General features: G+C 45.7%; 1 protein-coding gene across 1 annotated transcript in view; it reads right to left on the bottom strand.

The window, feature by feature from the left end:
* Nucleotides 1-18,058, bottom strand: part of stk26 (serine/threonine protein kinase 26) — a 116,265-nt gene that overhangs the window by 14,203 nt on the left and 84,004 nt on the right. The window contains exon 3 of the mRNA XM_038775477.1: nt 12,382-12,438. Coding sequence (XP_038631405.1) covers nt 12,382-12,438 — 57 coding nt within the window. The remainder of the gene's footprint in view (nt 1-12,381; nt 12,439-18,058) is intronic.

The raw sequence follows: 18,058 nt of genomic DNA on the forward strand, positions 1-18,058 counted from the left end.
ATTCCAGATTTTTAATGAATTCAAATTTCACCATCTGCAGTGGAGCATTACTCTTGGTCTCTGGATTACTAGTCCAGTGACAATACACTACCACACCGCGTCCCCTGTGTATAGCAATGTATTAACAAGAAGCAACAACTGAATACATGCCATGTCGATAATGTAATAATTAGCTGCCCTTGCGAGTTGAAACAGATGACTGATTAATGGAAAATCATCTGACCATTAACTGACACTGACAAAGGAATTAATCCACTGCTTTTCAACCAGCCTAATAAAGAGCCATAATAGCACCCGTTTCCACCCCTACACAGGGCAGAATTGTACATGTCCCGGACAGGCGAGATGTCATCGGGCATGCATCCCGACGTCATACAGCACTTACGCGATATTGCAGTCGGCGAATCAGCAAAGTGCCAGCCGACAATTATGAAGCCAAGTGATTATCTGCCCTATTGCCCAGAGTATTTCAGTGGGATTTTTAGGCAATTGCATGGGCAGAGCAGGCTGTTCTTCAACTTTTCACAATCACGGGCAGGAAGTGTTAGGAGGGGGGGACAGTTTGCCTCAATCTGAAGGCCCCTTTGGGTTGCCCTCCCCTCTGGGACCTGGGAACTCTGGCCTCCCCTCCCCTCTGGTCTACCTCCCCTTATGCCCTAATTACCCCTTCCCTCAAACCACCCCCACCCCTCCACACCGCCACAAGGGCATCCCCAAAGAGTCGTCCCCAGAGAGCACTGGAACTTACATTGGGAACGGTCCCAAGACTTAGTTCGAGGCAGAGTGCTGCAGTACCTCTTCTGGCCACTGTAGTACTGTGCCTGGAGAGGTTGAAGCATTGTCCAAGGCTGCCAAGGGATGGAGTTACCACCCACTGCCAATCAACGCCAAATTATGCGTTAAATGGAAGTGGGCTTTGGAGAGTCAGCGGGTGCGCATTATGTGCCAGCTCTCAGGATGGCAAGCGCAGAGAGCGTATGTTCCTAAAAATTCTACCCATAGAATGATTACACTTCAGCAAGAAGCCATTCAGCCCTCCAGCTGTGCCCTCTGCAAAATTAACCCGTCCCATTCTCGCTCCCTTTCCTTGTGGCTCTGCAAATGTTTTCTCTTCAGATAATTATCCAATTCTCTTTTGAATATGCCTCCAACGCACGCTCAGATGATGCGTTGCAGATTTTAACCACTTTGCTTCTTTTGCCATCCACCTTATCTTGGTGTCCTTTAGTTCTCCGCCCTTCTGAAACTGGGAACAGTTTCTCCCTATCTCCTCTGTCCAGACCCCTCATGTTTCTGAACACCTCCAGCAAATCACTCAATTTTCACTTCTCCACAGTGACCAGTTTCTCCAATCAATCCATATAAACTGAACTAGAATCATAGAATTTGCAGTGCATGAGGCCATTCGGTTCATCAAGTCTGCACAGGCCCTTGAAAGAGTACCCTTGAAGGCCTACGCCTTCACCCTATCCACGTAACCCCACCTAACCCTTTTTGGACACCAAGGGGCAATTTAGCACGGCCAATCCACCTAACCTGCACATATTTGGACTGTGGGACGAAACCGGAGCACATGGAGGAAACCCACGCAGACAGGGGGAGAAAGTGATAGCTCCACACAGACAGTCACCCGAGGCCGTAATTGAACCCGGGTCCCTGGAGCTGTGAGGCAGTGGTGCTAACCACTATGTCACCGTGCCGCCCCCTCGTCTCTGGAAACATTCTCATAATTTTTTTCTGCACCCTCTCCATGCCTTCACATCTTAAGTGTGTTGCTCAGAATTGGACACAATCCTTGAATTGAGGTTGAACTAGTGTTTGACAAAGGTTGATCATAACGTCCTTGTTTCTGTACTCCATGCCTCTATTTTCAAGGTCCAGGATACCGATGCTTTATTAACCATTTGCTCAACTTCTCCTACCACCAGGGCAGCAGGGTAGCATGGTGGTTAGCATAAATGCTTCACAGCTCCAGGGTCCCAGGTTCGATTCCCGGCTGGGTCACTGTCTGTGTGGAGTCTGCACGTCCTCCCCCTGGGTTTCCTCCGGGTGCTCCGGTTTCCCCCCACAGTCCAAAGATGTGCGGGTTAGGTGGATTGGCCATGCTAAATTGCCCGTAGTGTCCTAATAAAAAAGTAAGGTTAAGGGGGGTTGTTGGGTTACGAGTATAGGGTGGATATGTGGGTTTGAGTAGGGTGATCATGGCTCGGCACAACATTGAGGGCCGAAGGGCCTGTTCTGTGCTGTACTGTTCTATCTATATTCCTTCACTGATGTGTGCACATAGATCCCTTTTTGGAATTGTGCTCTTTATTTTACATTGCAGCTCCTCATTCTTCTGGCCAAAATGCCCCATTTCACACTTCTCTGCATTGAATTTAATCTGCCACTTGTGCACCCACTCCGCCACCCTATTTACATCTTCTCGAAGTCCTTGTCACAGTTCACAATACTTGTGGGTTTTATGAGATCCACATCTTGGTGCAGAGGACATTAATACAGATCGTGAAAAGCAGTGATCCTAGTCCCGATCTCCACAGAACTCCTCTGTGTACCTTCCTCTGGTCTGAAGTGCAATTGTTCGCCACCACTTGGTTTCATGTCACTCAGCCAATTGTGTCTCCATGCTGCCAACCTTGCTTTTATCCCACAGGCTCTAACATTGTTCACATCTCTGTTGTGCAGCACTTCATCTTTTGGAATTCCATGTCGACCACATCAACCACATTACCCTCATCAACTCTCCGCTACCTCATCAAAATCCTGAATCAAGTTAGTTAAATACAATTTGCCTTTAACAAACCCCATGCTGGCTTTCCTTAATTAATCCACATTTGCCCAAGTGACTGTTAAATTTGTCCCAGATTTGTTCCACATTTCTAAAAGCTTTCCCATCAAGGAGGTTAAACTGGCTACTCTGCAGTTGTTGGGTGTATCCTTAAACCCTTTTTTTTTTTGAACAGGGGTGTAACATTTACAATTCGCCAGTCCTCTGGCAACACCCTTGTATTTAAGAATGACTGGAAGATTATGACCAGTGCATTTGCAATTTTCACACTCACTTCCCTCAGTATCCTCTGATGCATCTCATCCAGTCTTGGTGACTTATCAACTGTTAAGTGCAGTCAGCCTCTCTATTACCTCCTCTTTATCAGCTTTTAGTTCAATGACTCTACGACCTCCTTCTTCACTATGACTTTGGCAGATAGAAAGTAGCTCAGCCATGCCCTCACTTCCTTGCATAAATTCCATGTTTCCTAATCAGCCCCCCTGATAATTTAGTTTCCTTCTAATATTTTACTCTTTTGATGCCCATAGCAGACAAACAGATTTCCTTTTATGTTAACTGCCAGTCTCTTCTCATACTCTCCCTTTGCTTCTCATTACCTTTTTCACTCCCCCCTCCCTCCGAAAGTCCGATATTCTTGTCCTGTTCTTACTTATGTTATCAAGCAGACATCTATTATATCTTTTTTTGGGCTTTGTCTTACTACCTCGCTCTTTCTTCAGCCAGGGAGTTCTGGCTTTGCTTATCCAATCTTTCTCCCCCATCTGAATGTACCATGACTAACTATCTCTTCTTTAAAGACAGGTAATGGGTGCTTGACAGTCTATGATTACAATTTATCTGGGCCAGATCTGTTCTCACCTTACTAAAATTGGCCCTCCCCTAATTACTTTTTACCCTGGATTGCTCCTTGACCTTTGCTGTTGCTAATGTAAATGATTGGAGAGTATTATTACTGCCCCCCTCAACTGTTCCCCCTAATGTCCCTTGACATGTCTCAATCCCCAGAGCCAAATCCAGCAATGCCCCATGAGGCTGGAAACATGCTGATCCGGAAGACTTTCCTGAACAGACTTCAAAAATTCCTCCCCCTCTTTGTCCTTTGCACCATTACATTCCAAATCTATATTCAGATAATTGAAGTCCCCCATTATCATTGATTTATGATTCTTGCACCCGTTTGTAATACTTTTTTGCAAACGTGATCTCCTGCATCCTTCTTGCTAATTGGTGACCATTTAATTACCCCAGAGTATCCGAGTGTCTCCATTGCTTCTTCGCTCGAACTAGATAGGTACTCTCCATGACCCCTCTCTTTCTCCCCAGCTCTGTAATGTTTACCCAATCAATATGGCCATCCTCCCCCTTTCTTTTCTTCCTTATATCACTCCTAAACTCATTCTATCCAGGAATATTTAAGACCCAGTCATGTCCTCTTTTGAGTCAGTTCTCCATAATTTCCACACCATCATATGGCGGCATGGTAGCACTGTGCTATATTCCCCTGTGCAGATCATCAACCTTATTTACCACACTCCATGGATTCACACACGTCCACTGTAAAGCCAGTTTAGACCTTATTGCATTTTATTCTTACTCTGACCATACCTATAATAATCTTTATTAGTGTCCCAAGTAGGCTTACATTACACTGCAATGAGGTTACTGTGAAAATCCCCTAGTCGCCACACTCTGGCATTTGTTTGGGTACACTGAGGGAGAATTCAGAATGTCCAAGAGTAATCTAGAGGTTTACTATCTTTCAGGTCCTGTTTGCCAATCTCATTTCTAACTCTCTAAAACATTCCTACAGGCACCTCATCCCCCTCCCCACTTGTGTCGTTGGTATGGATATGGACCACAATCTCGCTTCCCCACCACCCCTCTAGAATGTTCTGGAGCAGTTCAATAACATCCTTCACCTCAGCACCACAGAGGTAACAAACTATCGTCAATTCAAACTATCGTCTGTGGGACAGAAATGCCAGCTGTTTCTCTCACTATCAAATCTCCTATTATTGTTGCTTTTTCAATCTTCCTCCTGTACAGCTGAGCTGGCCTTGCATTTAGCTCTAGCTCCATTCCCCAAGGAGGCATCATTCTCGTCACTATTCGGAACAGAATACCGGCTTGAGATGAGCTGCACTCGGGGAACTCATTCCTGCCTGGTGGTCGCCCATTCCCTCTCTGCCTGTACATCATTAAGCTGTGGGATGATCACACTCGAAACGTAAGAAATAGGAGCAGCAGACCAATCAGCCCATCGAGCCTGCTCTACCATTCAATACGATCGGGGCTGACCTCGAGCTTCAATACCACTTCATCGCCCGCTCCCCATATCCCTTAATTCCTCGAGAGACTAAAAATGTGTCTTCCCAGCCTTAAATGTGTTTCGTGATAGAGTAGCCACAACCCTCTTGGGATAGAGAATTCCAAAGATTCACAATCCTTTCAGGGAAGTCTAAGCTTTCTACCGGTGTCTGCATGGATTTCCTCCAGGTGCTCCGGTTTCCTCCCATATGTTCTTGAAGACGTGCTTGTTAGGTGAATTGGACATTCTGAATTCTTCTTCAGTGTACACGAACAGGCGCCGGAGTGTGGTGACTCGGGGATTTTCACAGTAACTTCATTGCAGTGTTAATGTAAGCCTACTTGTAATACTAATAAAGATTATTATTATAAAATCCTAAGATTCGGAGCACTTCAAATATCAAACAGACAGTGCAAATTTGATGCAAACACTCCAAAAATGCATCTGTAGAACATATAGTTCCATCCAAATCTGCAATTAATGCATAGAAATGAATGCATCTCACCCATTCCTACATTTAAATAGCAAGCAAATATGAAATTAAAACCAATATCACAGCTAATTAGAAACGTAGCAACAGGAATTCACTGGACAGTTTATCAACATGTGCCATTTCCTACCAATATTGCAACAAGATGATGTGGTTCAATAATCTCACTTCTCGTAGTCACTGCTAGAGGGCGTGCAAAGTTTATAGTTCTGAGTTTCACAATCATGTTGACAAATCAGGAGAAGTGCTACGTGCCTTACACTGTGGAAAGAGTTAATCCAGCAGCGGAAACACAGACACTGACGCTGCCTCTTACCATTCAAACTCAGCCCCTAGAGGCAGCTGAAAGATCCCAGCACAGCCGCAAAGCAGCAACACTGCAGAGGGAGAGAGTTAGCCACCACTGACTTTCCCTGGAGAAAGCCAGCATTCAGCAGCAGAACCCCATCAAACGGCCAGCAAACCTGAAGCTGCATTTGCAACTGCTACCGCCCTATAGATTTCCCAACATCTTTCTGCACAATCATTTGCACAACCTATTTAAAAACTGGCGAGCTATTTCCTCAGTCTCTATGTGACCACAGAGCAGTCCAGAAACACAAAAAGCCCCAATCAGAAGCTGTGGGTTTACTAGGCGGATTCCTGGGATGGCGGGACTGACATATGAGGATAGACTAAGTCAGCTAGCATTACATTCACTTGGGTTTTGAAGAGTGAGAGGAAATCTCATAGAAACATATAAAATTCTAACAGTATTAGACAGGGTAGATTCAGAAAGAATGTTCCTGATGGTGGGGGAGTCCAGAACTAGGTGTCATAGTTTGAAGATAAGGGATAAACCTTTTAGGACTGAGGTGAGGAGACATTTCTTCACCCAGAGAGTGGTGAATCTGTGCAATATGCTACTACAGAAAGTAGTTGAGGCCAAAATGTGGTGTAATTTCAAGAAGGAATTAGATATAGCTCTTGGGGCTGAAGGAATCAAGGGATAGGGGGTGGGGGGGGGGGGGGTGCGCCAAATCAGGGTATTGAACTGGATGATCAGCCATGATCATAATGAATGGCGGAACAGGTTCGAAGGGCTGAATGACCTCCTCCTGTGTCTATTTTCTACGTAAACAATGCAAAGTAATTTCTATTAGCTGCTTTGTGGCTGTGCTGGGATTTTTCAGCTGCCTTCAGGGGCTGAGTTTGAATGCTAAGCGGCAGTGTCAGTGACTAGGTTTCAGCTGTTGGATTAACTCTTTCTGCGTTGTAGGACGTCCCCCCCCCCCCCCCCCCCCCCCCCCCCCCCCCCCCGCTCTTTGTCAGAGTGCAGAGTTGGGCAGCACCACTTCGGAGTCAGACCGGTGCTGGAAAGAGTTGTGAAGTCCGCTCTAGCCATGACTTCCGCTGTCCAGCTGGATGCCCCAGCCTGGCCTGAGTTAATTTAGCTCCAGTCACCTCCTCCAACCTCTGGCCGTTTCTTCACGGGGGGGGGGGGGGGGGGGGGGGGGGGGGGTCACGGTTTGTTCCGTAACTTTAAATGCATCGCTATTTTTAAGAGTTCAACATGCCCGCGTGATAATGGTGCTCTGCTACAGCATGGCTGGGGCTTCTTTTAGATAGAAAATAATTCAATGATCAACTATAGCAGAGACTATAGATTGGTTTACATGCACTGTGGCGGGAGGAAGGTGACAGGCGGCCAAGGAGATATACAAGCAGAAATCTGGATGCCCGATTCCTGTGCAGACACACAAAGAAGTTGTTACAAGCTGAGAAACTGAGGGGTGTCGGGAGGATAAACACCAACAAAATAAATGATAACAAGATTGAACACAACTTCCAGCTTTACTGTGCCTTTCACCTCGATATGATAGACAATTTCATCTGCTTGTCCATTCGAATGACAACTGGTTGGAAAGAGGTAGGAGAACTAACATTTTCAGTTTAAAAAGCAGAACAGAAAGCAGAATTCAAGTGGCCAAAAGATGGCCAGGAAGTGTCAGGTTGCTTTCCTTTCTAGCTTGTGTACTGGGTTAGAACTACATGCTTAATTAGGAGTCAGGAGCGTGACCTCAACGGGGTTTGTGGTGGAATCAGAATGAGGTGGATTTCAATGAAGCTGAGACTCGGGTGAGATCTTGGTGAAGTCACGGAGAAAGCTGTTCAAATCGTCAGTCTGAATCCAGAACTGCTCCCAGTTCTAGTGCAGTGCACTGCCCAACGGTAAAGGGAACCACACATTGGGAGTACGACACACACAGCCTTCTGCATGACAGGAAGCCAGGAAGGGTCAAAGGTAAAGGAATACTGAGGTAATCATGAAGCACAGTTTTATACCTCGAGAATTTGGAATTCTGCACCTGATGCAATGGCCACTGCTGTTAACCTAAGGAGGGAATTATAGAGCCATAGAGTTTTACAGCCCCGAAAATAAGCCCTTTGGCCACCGTGTCTGCGCCGGTCATCAAACACCTACCTGTTCCATACCATTTTCCCACACTTGGTCTGTCGCCTTGTATGCTACGGCATTTCAAGAGCTCTTCTAAATGCTTCTTAAACGTCGTGAAGTTTTCTGCCTTCACCACTCTTTCAGACAGGGTGATCCAGATTCCCATCACCCTTTGGGTGAAAATGTATTTCCTCAAATCCCCTTTAAATCTTCTGCCCCGTACCTTAAATCCATGCCCCCTAGTTACTGACCCCACTACGAAGGGGAAAGGTTTCACCCTATCAACCCTATGACCCTCAATTTTGTACACCTCAATCGGGTTCCCCTTCATCTTTCTCTGCCCCAAGGTGAACAACCCTGGCCTAACCAGCCTCGCTTCATAGCTGAAAAGCTCCAGCCCAGGCAACATGCCGATGCCTCTCCTCTATACCCTTTCTAGGGCAATCACTTCATGCCTAATGGTACGGCGGTTTAATGTGCCGGTATAGTTTGGGGGTCAGTTAGCTTATTTGGATGGATGGCTGGTTCGTGATGTGGAGAGTCACCAACAGCATGGATCCAGTTCCCGTGCCAGCTATAGGTTATCCATGAAAGGGCTTCTCAATCTTGCCCCTCATCTGAGGTGTGGTGACCCTCAGGTTAAATCACCACCAGTCAGCTTCCTCTCCCAAAAGGAGAGTGTGGCCTGTGGTCCTCGAGGACTACGGCAACTTTAATTTAATTTTTTTTAATTGTATGGTGACCAGAGATGCACACAGTACTCTGGCTGTGGCCTAACAAGGATTTTATAAAGCTAAGTCATAACCTCCCTGCCAATACATTCTATGCCCTGGCTAATAAAAGCAAGTATCCCGCATGTCTACTTAGCCACCTACTTAACTATCTGTCCTGCTGCCTTCAAGGATCTTTCGACAGTCACTCCAAGACAGTGTGCTTCAAACTCGGGGGCGTGACCTGTGGGTGGGTCCCGGAGTCGTACTTCGCGGCGCTCCCGATCGCGCGAATCAGCCACAGCAGCTGGCTTTTAATAACGCCGGCTGCAAGCGGATTTCAAACATTTCAAAATGGTGGCAAACATATTTTTAAAAATCGGCCGCATTGCGCATATGCGCCTGATCATCGGTGCACATGCGCAAAACTATGCGCGTGCGTGCCGATGATCAGGCACACATGCGCAGTTTGGCCGTTTTTTTTAAACGGTCGCAGCTTTTTGTTTTACAAGTTCAGGGGGGTTTTATTCATGCATTTTACTCATTTAATTTTTATTTTTTTCATTTATTCATTTTTTTTTACAAGTTCGGGGGGGGGGGGGTTATTTGATAAAATTTTACAGGAAGAAAATGCAGAACTTTGGACATGGAGACTTCATGCTTTCCGACACCAGAAGGCTTCACCTTCATCCAACAGGTTCCATTGGAGGAGCATGTACGAGGGTCAAAGGGACCCAAAACCATTTCCTCCATTTTGTCAGCAGTAAACAAGGCAAGAGAAAATGGTGGGTCACGCAGGTCGGCCGGCGTGGATCACGAAGGATGGCCGGTTGGTAAAATGGGTCCCCGGAATAAAAGTTTGAAGAACACTGCTCCAAGGTCCTGCTGGTCCTCTGTACTTCCTAGCATCCTACCATTCATTGTGTATTCCCTTGCCTTGTTAGTCCTCCCACAATGTTCTCAGTCTTCTGTCTCTTTTCACACTTCACCATTAACTCTCCCTTCCACTCTTTCAGTAGGCAAACAGCTACAACGATTTCAAGTGAATCATTAACCCAGGCGTTTTATCCCTTCCGTCTGTTAGATGAGATTCAATGGGGTCCAGGGATCCTGGCTAAATGCAAATGCAGTGTAAATACAACCACTAGCCCAGTATATTTAAACAACTGGTATATTACCCTGTCAATTCACCCGCTTCACAAAGTCAGGCTCTATCACATCACCAGGCCACAACCCTGGCTGATATTTTTCCTGCCTGTTATTTAAACAAAAAACAGGCACTATTATGTGCTGCTCACAATGAATTGGAGATTTACACTTTTATAGTGACATGGATCATCTATTATTCTGCTGCACTCACAGGCTGGGCTAAACTGGCAGACGCTTTTAAACACCTGGAAGATAACAAACCTAGCCTGGTCTACTCAATAAAATATAGTAAAATATTACTGACATTCTGAGGTGTTTCCGGAATGTGACCGACACAGATTTTCACTCCAGACAGAATAACAGCAAGCTGAAAGCGAGATAAACATTACAACAACAACTTACCTTTATATAGCAGAGTGTCTAATGGCCACCCTGTCAGTGCCTGCCACCGTAGGCTGCACTGTGCCCACCAAAGAGTTGGAGACAGGGCGGGATTTTTGGATGGCTCTCAGCAAACGGGTCATTCACTCAACAAACTTAGCCTAATTTCCAATCATGGACACCATTTTTCCATGATTCGTGCCTCACCACTGGTCCGAGCCACTCTTCAGAGTCTCCAGACACATAAGCCATAATCAAGGCTGGCACCCGAGTGTAGCACTGAGGGAGTGCTACACTATCAGATGAAACAACTTCTCAAGTGTACTTCAAAGATCCCACAGTAATATTTTGAAAAAGAACAACGGCATTTTCCCAGTGTCCCAGCCATTATTTATCCCTCACACAACATTTAAAACCAAATGATCAGGTGATTATTGCATTGTTTGTTTCCATAGAATCTCTACAGTGCAAAAGGAGGCCATTCGAGTCTTCATCGACACTCTGAGAGAGCACCGTACCTAGGCCCACTCCCATGCCCTATCCTCATAACCCCATCTAACCTTTGAATACTCAGGGGCAATTTAGCCTCACCAATCCACCTAACCTGTGAATCTTTGCACTGTGGGAGGAAACTAGAGCACCCGGGGGAAACCCTCGCAGACACTGGGGAGAGCGTGCAAACTCCACACAGTCACCTGATTCAACCCGGATCCTTGGCACTGAGGCAGCATGCTAACCACTGGGCCGCCCACCACTGTGCCACAATTTTGTGGGATTGAGCTGTGTGTAAATTGGCTGTGAGGTTCAATTACAATTGTGCTTCAGTAAACAGAAAGGCTTTGGAGAGCTCTGAGATTATGGAAGGCACTACTGTATTGTATATAGAAGATGCTGGTCTCTCTTTTACGTAAATAACCTTGCAGAGCTAATGTTATGCGAAAATATTTTGCACTAATGTCGAGAAGCAGTCAGACCGTGATTGTGAACAGACAACTGTCCACAAAGCATGGAATAAAACAGAAGGAGAACAGAACTGATAGCAGGGAGTGAGGAGGCAGTAATTTAGTGTGGGGGAATCGTTGAGTGTAACAATCAAAACCCTTTGGCTATCTCTCCATCTTAAGTCCAAGCTGGTGATTGGTTTAAATTTAATGGCATGACACTGGGTTTGCCAACCCTCCTGGATCGGGCTAGAGCTTTGCCAAATACTTCATTCAAGATTCATCTCCCAGACATGCGGGTGAGCAATCCAGAAGGAAAATCATTACGACATTGTCTCATGTTTTACTCCAGCTGGACTCTCAACAACTTCAAGGTTCAATGAGGCCCTGGCACCCACACATGGCAAAACCATATGGAGGATAGAGCTCATTCTGGAGTGCAATGTATCATGGGTAGTGCAACCGCCATTACTGGATCACTGATAAATTGGGCAACAATGGTTCTGGAGCGCAATGTATCATGGGTAGTGCAACTGCCATTACTGAATCACTGATAAATTGGGCAACAATGGTTCTGGAGCGCAATGCATCATGGATGGTGCAACCGCCATTAATGGATCATTGATAAACTGGGCAACAATGGTTCTGGAGCGCAATGTATCATGGATAGTGCAACCGCCATTACTGAATCACTGATAAATTGTGCAACAATGGTAGCAGCTCAGGGCTGGGACTATCATGGGTGGTCATGTGATTAAACCTCTAGGGACACAGTCTAACCAGTGTTGGCAATCCAGCGTTGGACCACATTTAGCATGCTCAGCAATAAGAATAAAGCAGGTAGACAGACTACTGATCTGAATCAAGTCATGACATTCTACATTCTTCAGGATGGTTAACGTTCCCTTATTTATAGAATATTCCCCAATTTTCCTTTCCCTAGATTTGATGTGGGGCTTGTGTGGAAAGCAGCTACGAACAAATTAGCCATTAGCCAGGAACAGGTAGGGTCTCGCTGACAAAACCCAATGGTAAGGAAATAGTCTCAGAGTTTGTATCCTAGCCCACCTCCTCCAGCGATTCACAAAGCCAAATTGCAGCTTCAACAGGTTGGAAGGAGACTTCAGATATAGACTCGCTGTGACAACAATCAATGGATAAATTAGACACTTACCAGATCCAAGGCTGAACCGCCTCCCAAATATTCCATTATGATCCATAACTTTGTCCCCTGTGAACAGAAAAGTTATAGAATTCATTAACTGGCATAATCAGACATGGGACACTTATTAGGTTGCAGGTCTTCAGATTCTGCCCCAGGTGCCACAGGTGTCTAGGGTGCCACCAGCGCCCAGCGTGCCACCAGCGTCCAGAGTTGATGAACACCATCATATTTCTACCAAATAAGGATTGCGCAATTGCAGAGTGCTTTAACTCAGAACGAAAATACTGCAGCGCATAGTCGACATTTGACTTTTTGAAAAATTCTGGCAAAAATTTTTTTTTTGGGGGGGCCTCACGGTAGCATGGTGGTTAGCATCAATGCTTCACAGCTCCAGGGTCCCAGGTTCGATTCCCGGCTGGGTCACTGTCTGTGTGGAGTCTGCACGTCCTCCCCGTGTGTGCGTGGGTTTCCTCCGGGTGCTCCGGTTTCCTCCCACAGTCCAAAGATGTGCGGGTTAGGTGGATTGGCCATGCTAAATTGCCCGTAGTGTAAGGTTAATGGGGGGATTGTTGGGTTATGGGTATACGGGTTACATGGGTTTAAGTAGGGTGATCATTGTTCGGCACAACATCGAGGGCCGAAGGGCCTGTTCTGTGCTGTACTGTTCTATAAATGCAAGTTACCTTAAACACAGAAGAATAAAATGCGAACCAACAGTGTTGTTGTAGGAGGGCCCAGTTATGCTTGTCATGCATGGTTTGCACCATGTGGAGGTGTCTTAACAATCCATATATCCTCTTAACAGCAAGGCCTGCATTGTCTGATTCTGCCTGATCCTTTGCATTGATTTGTAAGTTTGACCCTAAACAATCATTCGTTGGCTGAAAAAGTAAGGATTCATCTTACAGGCCAAGCATACGACTAAACTTGTATTTTGTAAGGCCCTATTTTCCTGCTCATCCACAATTGCACCCGAGAACAGTGTGGGCTCCCCATCTTGAGAGGTGAGCTATGGCCTGATGCAATGTATCCAAGTGAGCTGCTGATACATTGCTCGGGCTCCTGGAGTGTATGCATGGGGAGGGAGACAAAAATATTCCCCCAGAGACCTGGACACACATTTCTGAACACAATGGTAGGGCTGGACTTGTCAGGGGACAACAAATGTGCAACATCTATGGACGACTCGTAGAAAAGGACCCCATTGGATGAGTCCAGGCGGAAATGGGAGGAGCTGGGCATGGACATGCGGGGTGTGGGGACATGGCATCGAGACGCTGAACAGGATTAACCCCACCTACGCCTGAAGCAGCTAAAGGTGGTCCCCACAGAGCGCACCTTACTAAGACATGCATGAGCGGGTTCTTCTCAGAGGTGGAGGGCAAGTGCGAGCGGTGTCAGGGGGGCCTGGCCAACATGTTCTGGTTCTGTCCCAGACTCAGGAGGTTCTGGGCGGCCTTCTTCGATGTAACGTCCAGGGTTATGGTGGTTGAGATGGAGTCATGCCATCCATGGTGGTCTTCAAGGTGTCATCCTAACCTCTGTCAAAACAGAACGTACCCTCCTCTGCTCCCTCCCCCTCCCCCCCCCCCAAACAAAATGAGAGTAATCGTGAACAACATAAAGAATCCTGGCAGTAAACTGTAAATACATATGTAAAGTGGTGTATAATTCCTATTATCAAACATTAAAATTCCCGATAAGAACACCATTTAAAAAAAATCTGTATAATACACACTAATGCAAATAAGGTAGGGAATCATAGCACTGGATTGAACGCTAGAAAGAAAACAATGGCAGTTGGAAGATGTACATTAGAAGAAACTAGAGTGAGCTTTGAAGTAGAAGGTGTCACACTGGAACAAATAGATAAGTTTGTCTCTTCAGGACAAATTATAACAATAAAATGGAAGGTGTGACGCTGAAGTTAGAAGGAGGCTAGAGATAGCCAGAAGTAATTTTGTAGAGATGAAGGATGTTTTAACAACGGGAATGTGGCGGCAGTGGTTAGCACTGCTGCCTCACAGCTCCAAGGATCCAGGTTCAATTCCGACCTTGAGTGACTGTGTGGAGTTTGCACGTCCTCCCTGTGTCTGCACGGTGGGAGAACTGCGAACTAAAACTCAAACCTTTAACCAGGAAAAAACTCTTAGATTCTACATTGCAAGATTGAAACAAACTCTAAAAACTGACTTTGAGAAAAGAAAATGTCAATATTTCAGACATTTGATCAGAGCTGAAAAACTAAAGAGATCTCTTCTGGAGGGTACAGTGGAGGGCAGCAGAAAGAGGATTTCACCAAGGCGTGGTATGAGGACAAGGTTACAAGGCAGTTGCAGATAAACTACAGTTGATGTGTGAGGATGGTGCAAGATAGACAAGCATGACGTACCATGACAGCCGATTTCCAGGCATGAGTAGATACAGGCAGCAGCAGATGTGGGAGAGGCTTGCAATCTGTTCAAAAATCTGCCTAGCAGTAAGCTTGGGTAGTTTGATTGTTAGAGATCAAAGGAAGGCTTAGATTGTTTTACTGGGAGGGACATAGGTATTTGCAGTTGGAGACAATGGCAACAGTGTGTTAACGTTGGAGACTCTGTCTCCAAAGTCCCAGTATCAGGGTGTGTGTAAACAGTGTTGCGAACTCTACATTACGATCAAGTTGAAAGAGAGTTAGGGTCAAGAATAACTAATCAGCATTTCTATCTGGATGCAAGGCTAATGTGTATCATTTTGCCATGGGTAAAGAGTATAGAGGCAGCCATTTTTAAGATCACGTTACAGGCTTCCCTACAAATCACTGACAGATATCAGTTTTCTCTGGTCAGCAGAGAAAGGAGGCTGCTTGGTTTTGTGAACTACCACAGCCGGATGTAGGAGGAAGACAGCCTCTAGTCAAAGAGACATATCTCATATTCTGGGAGAATTGAGCTGGTATGGACAGATGGAAGGAATCATCATGACAGGCCTTACTGCTGCTGGCACTAGATTCTGGAAACTCAAAATACCAAGGAAAATGCCTGGAAGTGATCACATGGCATTACTACTTAGCAAAACAGGAATACAGGAATCCATTGGAAGCTGGACGCAACTGCGGTCTCTTTGCTTTCAGTACTTTAATTCCGTGGAGAGTGTAAAGGGGGTAAGTATAAAAGATAAAGTTCCTTTCTATAGTTTAAAGTACATATTGCCGACAAAAAAATGTTTAGTCAATGGTGTATTTTAGTCATTTGTTACAGTAAAGGACTCAAAATGAAAACTCTTGTGTTATTCTTCTCAGCTAATACGTGGAAGTTCATATTCCTTTTAAAAAGTTATTAACCTCTTCAGAGATCGCAACACTCATCAAATTTTGGGTTTAACAGGGTGGTTGCTAGGCGGAGGTTTTCACTGGTGAGGAGTCGAGGGCTAGGGCCACAGTCTCAGAACAAGGGGTCGGCCTTTGAGGATTGAGATGAGGACACATTTCTTCATTTAAAGAGTTGGGAATCTTTGAGGTCTCTACCTCAGAGAGCTGTGGATACTCAGTCACTCAGCATATTCAAAAGGAAGAGCAATTGGATACCAAGGATATGGGGGTTAATGTGGGAATGTGTAGCTGAGGAAGAGGATCATCCATGATTGAAATGGTAGAGCAGGTAGTACAGAGGGAGTGCTTCACTGTCAGAGGAGTCGTTTGGATGGGACATCAAAACGAGACTTCACCTTCCCTCTCAGTTGAATAGAAAAACTTCCACTAAGATCCCACTACAGCATGAGAATGCTCCTTGGTGACCTGGCCATTATTTATTCCATTACTACCTGGTCACCTGGTTACTACCACATTACTATTTGGAGGGCCTTGCTGTGCCTAAATAACTTCTGGGAGTTTCCGAATTACGATAGTGACTACACTTCTGGAGAACTTCATTGGCTGTAAAATGTTTTGAGACATCCTCGGAAACTAACTGTTATTCTTGGTACTAATGTTTGCTCCGGCCTTTTACAGGCTGTGTGTAGGATGGGACGACAACGTTGTTGGGTTATTAAAAGTGACAAGCTAGCTGGGTGTTGGTTTTTATTGGTACCAGTCCATATATTATTTGATTTACTGGAACTAACTTTCCCCAGCTTGTCTTAGTGGGACCTGACTTGCAACCTCAACATGGCTAGCCCGGAATCAAAATCAGCTGGTTACTATACACTACCCTGAATGTAAGATAATCGGAAAAACACTACAGTGCAGAAGGAAGCCATTCGGCCAATCGTGACTGCACCGACCCTCTGAAACAGCACCCTAACCAGGCTCCCACCCCATCTCGGAAACCCCACCTAACCCGCACATCCCGGGACACTAAGGGGCAATTTAACATGGCCAATCCACCTAACCTGCACATCTTTGAACTGTGGGAGGACACGTGGAGGATGTGCAAACTCCAAAAAGATAGTCACCCAAGGCTGGAATTGAACACGGGTCCCTGGCGCTGTGAGACAGCAGTGCTAACCACTGTTACACCATGCCACCCATATCTGAATGGCGGCAGCATTCATAATGAGGTGGATGAATTAACAGCACAAGATGTTGTAAAAGAGTACGATATGAATACGATTACAGAGACTAATGCAAAGAGGCTAATGAAAACTAGGAATCGTCAACCAATTTTTTTGTTCATTCATGGGATGTAGGCTGGGTACGCCAATATTTATTGCCCAGCCCTAAGTGCCCTTGTTTAGAGGGCATTTAAGAGTCAGCCACAGGGGTATGGAATCACAGGTCAACCAGATCAGGTAAGGACAGCAGATTTCCTTCCCTAAAGAGACAACAGTGAACCAGATGGGTTTTTACAACAATCGCCAATTGTTTCATGGCCATCATTAGACCTTTGAATTCCAAATTGTTTATGGAGTTCAAATTTCACCGTTTGGCATGGAAAGATTCAAACCAGGGCCCCCGAGCATTACTCTAGTATTACTAGTCCAATGACAATCTCACCAGGTCACCACCTCCTCGGAATGTAAAACTGGCTATCTCCCAGAAATACTTGGAGCCGACTTACAGCTGGCTACTTTCAGCTAGATAAGATGTCAGGTGATGTTGGGTCACTTGGGGTCACAAACAGGTACATCGATTATAAATTAATACATATCAGAGAGCCGTGGTCCCACATTGATCCCTGAGGTTTGGAAGGGAGGGGGGTTGGAAAGCACTTAGCATTTCCTGCCAATCTGAAAACCAACTATTCACTCCCACTCTCTGCTTCGCTTCTTTGCGGTTCTTTATCAAATGGCCCGTTGGCCCATATCCACAATATTAACTAGACTTCCATCACCCACTCTCTCCATTTACATTGTATATTTAAATTCTGGAGATTCAGCTCTTCTGTTTCCTTCTCTTGCAGCCCAGATTGCTTCAGTTTATACAAATTTAGAAAAAAACAAGGAAGTAACAATGCTGCTGCCACATCATCCCTTCCCCGAGCCTGTCATAGCTCCCCCAAGGTTTCCCCCACATTATTCTCTCTTATCTTCCCTCAAGATACCCGCTGAGAGGTCATCTTGCCCATGAGATCCGCCTCCTGTTCCCTCCACCCTATTCCCACTAAACTGCTGACCCACCCAATTGCCTTTCCTGTTTCCACATGCTAGCTGATACTGTCAACTCACCACTTGCACCATGGCAAATCTTGCCCCTGACCCCTGTCCTTGA

Source organism: Scyliorhinus canicula, chromosome 17 (assembly GCF_902713615.1).
Source record: "Scyliorhinus canicula chromosome 17, sScyCan1.1, whole genome shotgun sequence".
In the NCBI taxonomy this organism is placed as follows: Eukaryota; Metazoa; Chordata; class Chondrichthyes; order Carcharhiniformes; family Scyliorhinidae; genus Scyliorhinus; species Scyliorhinus canicula.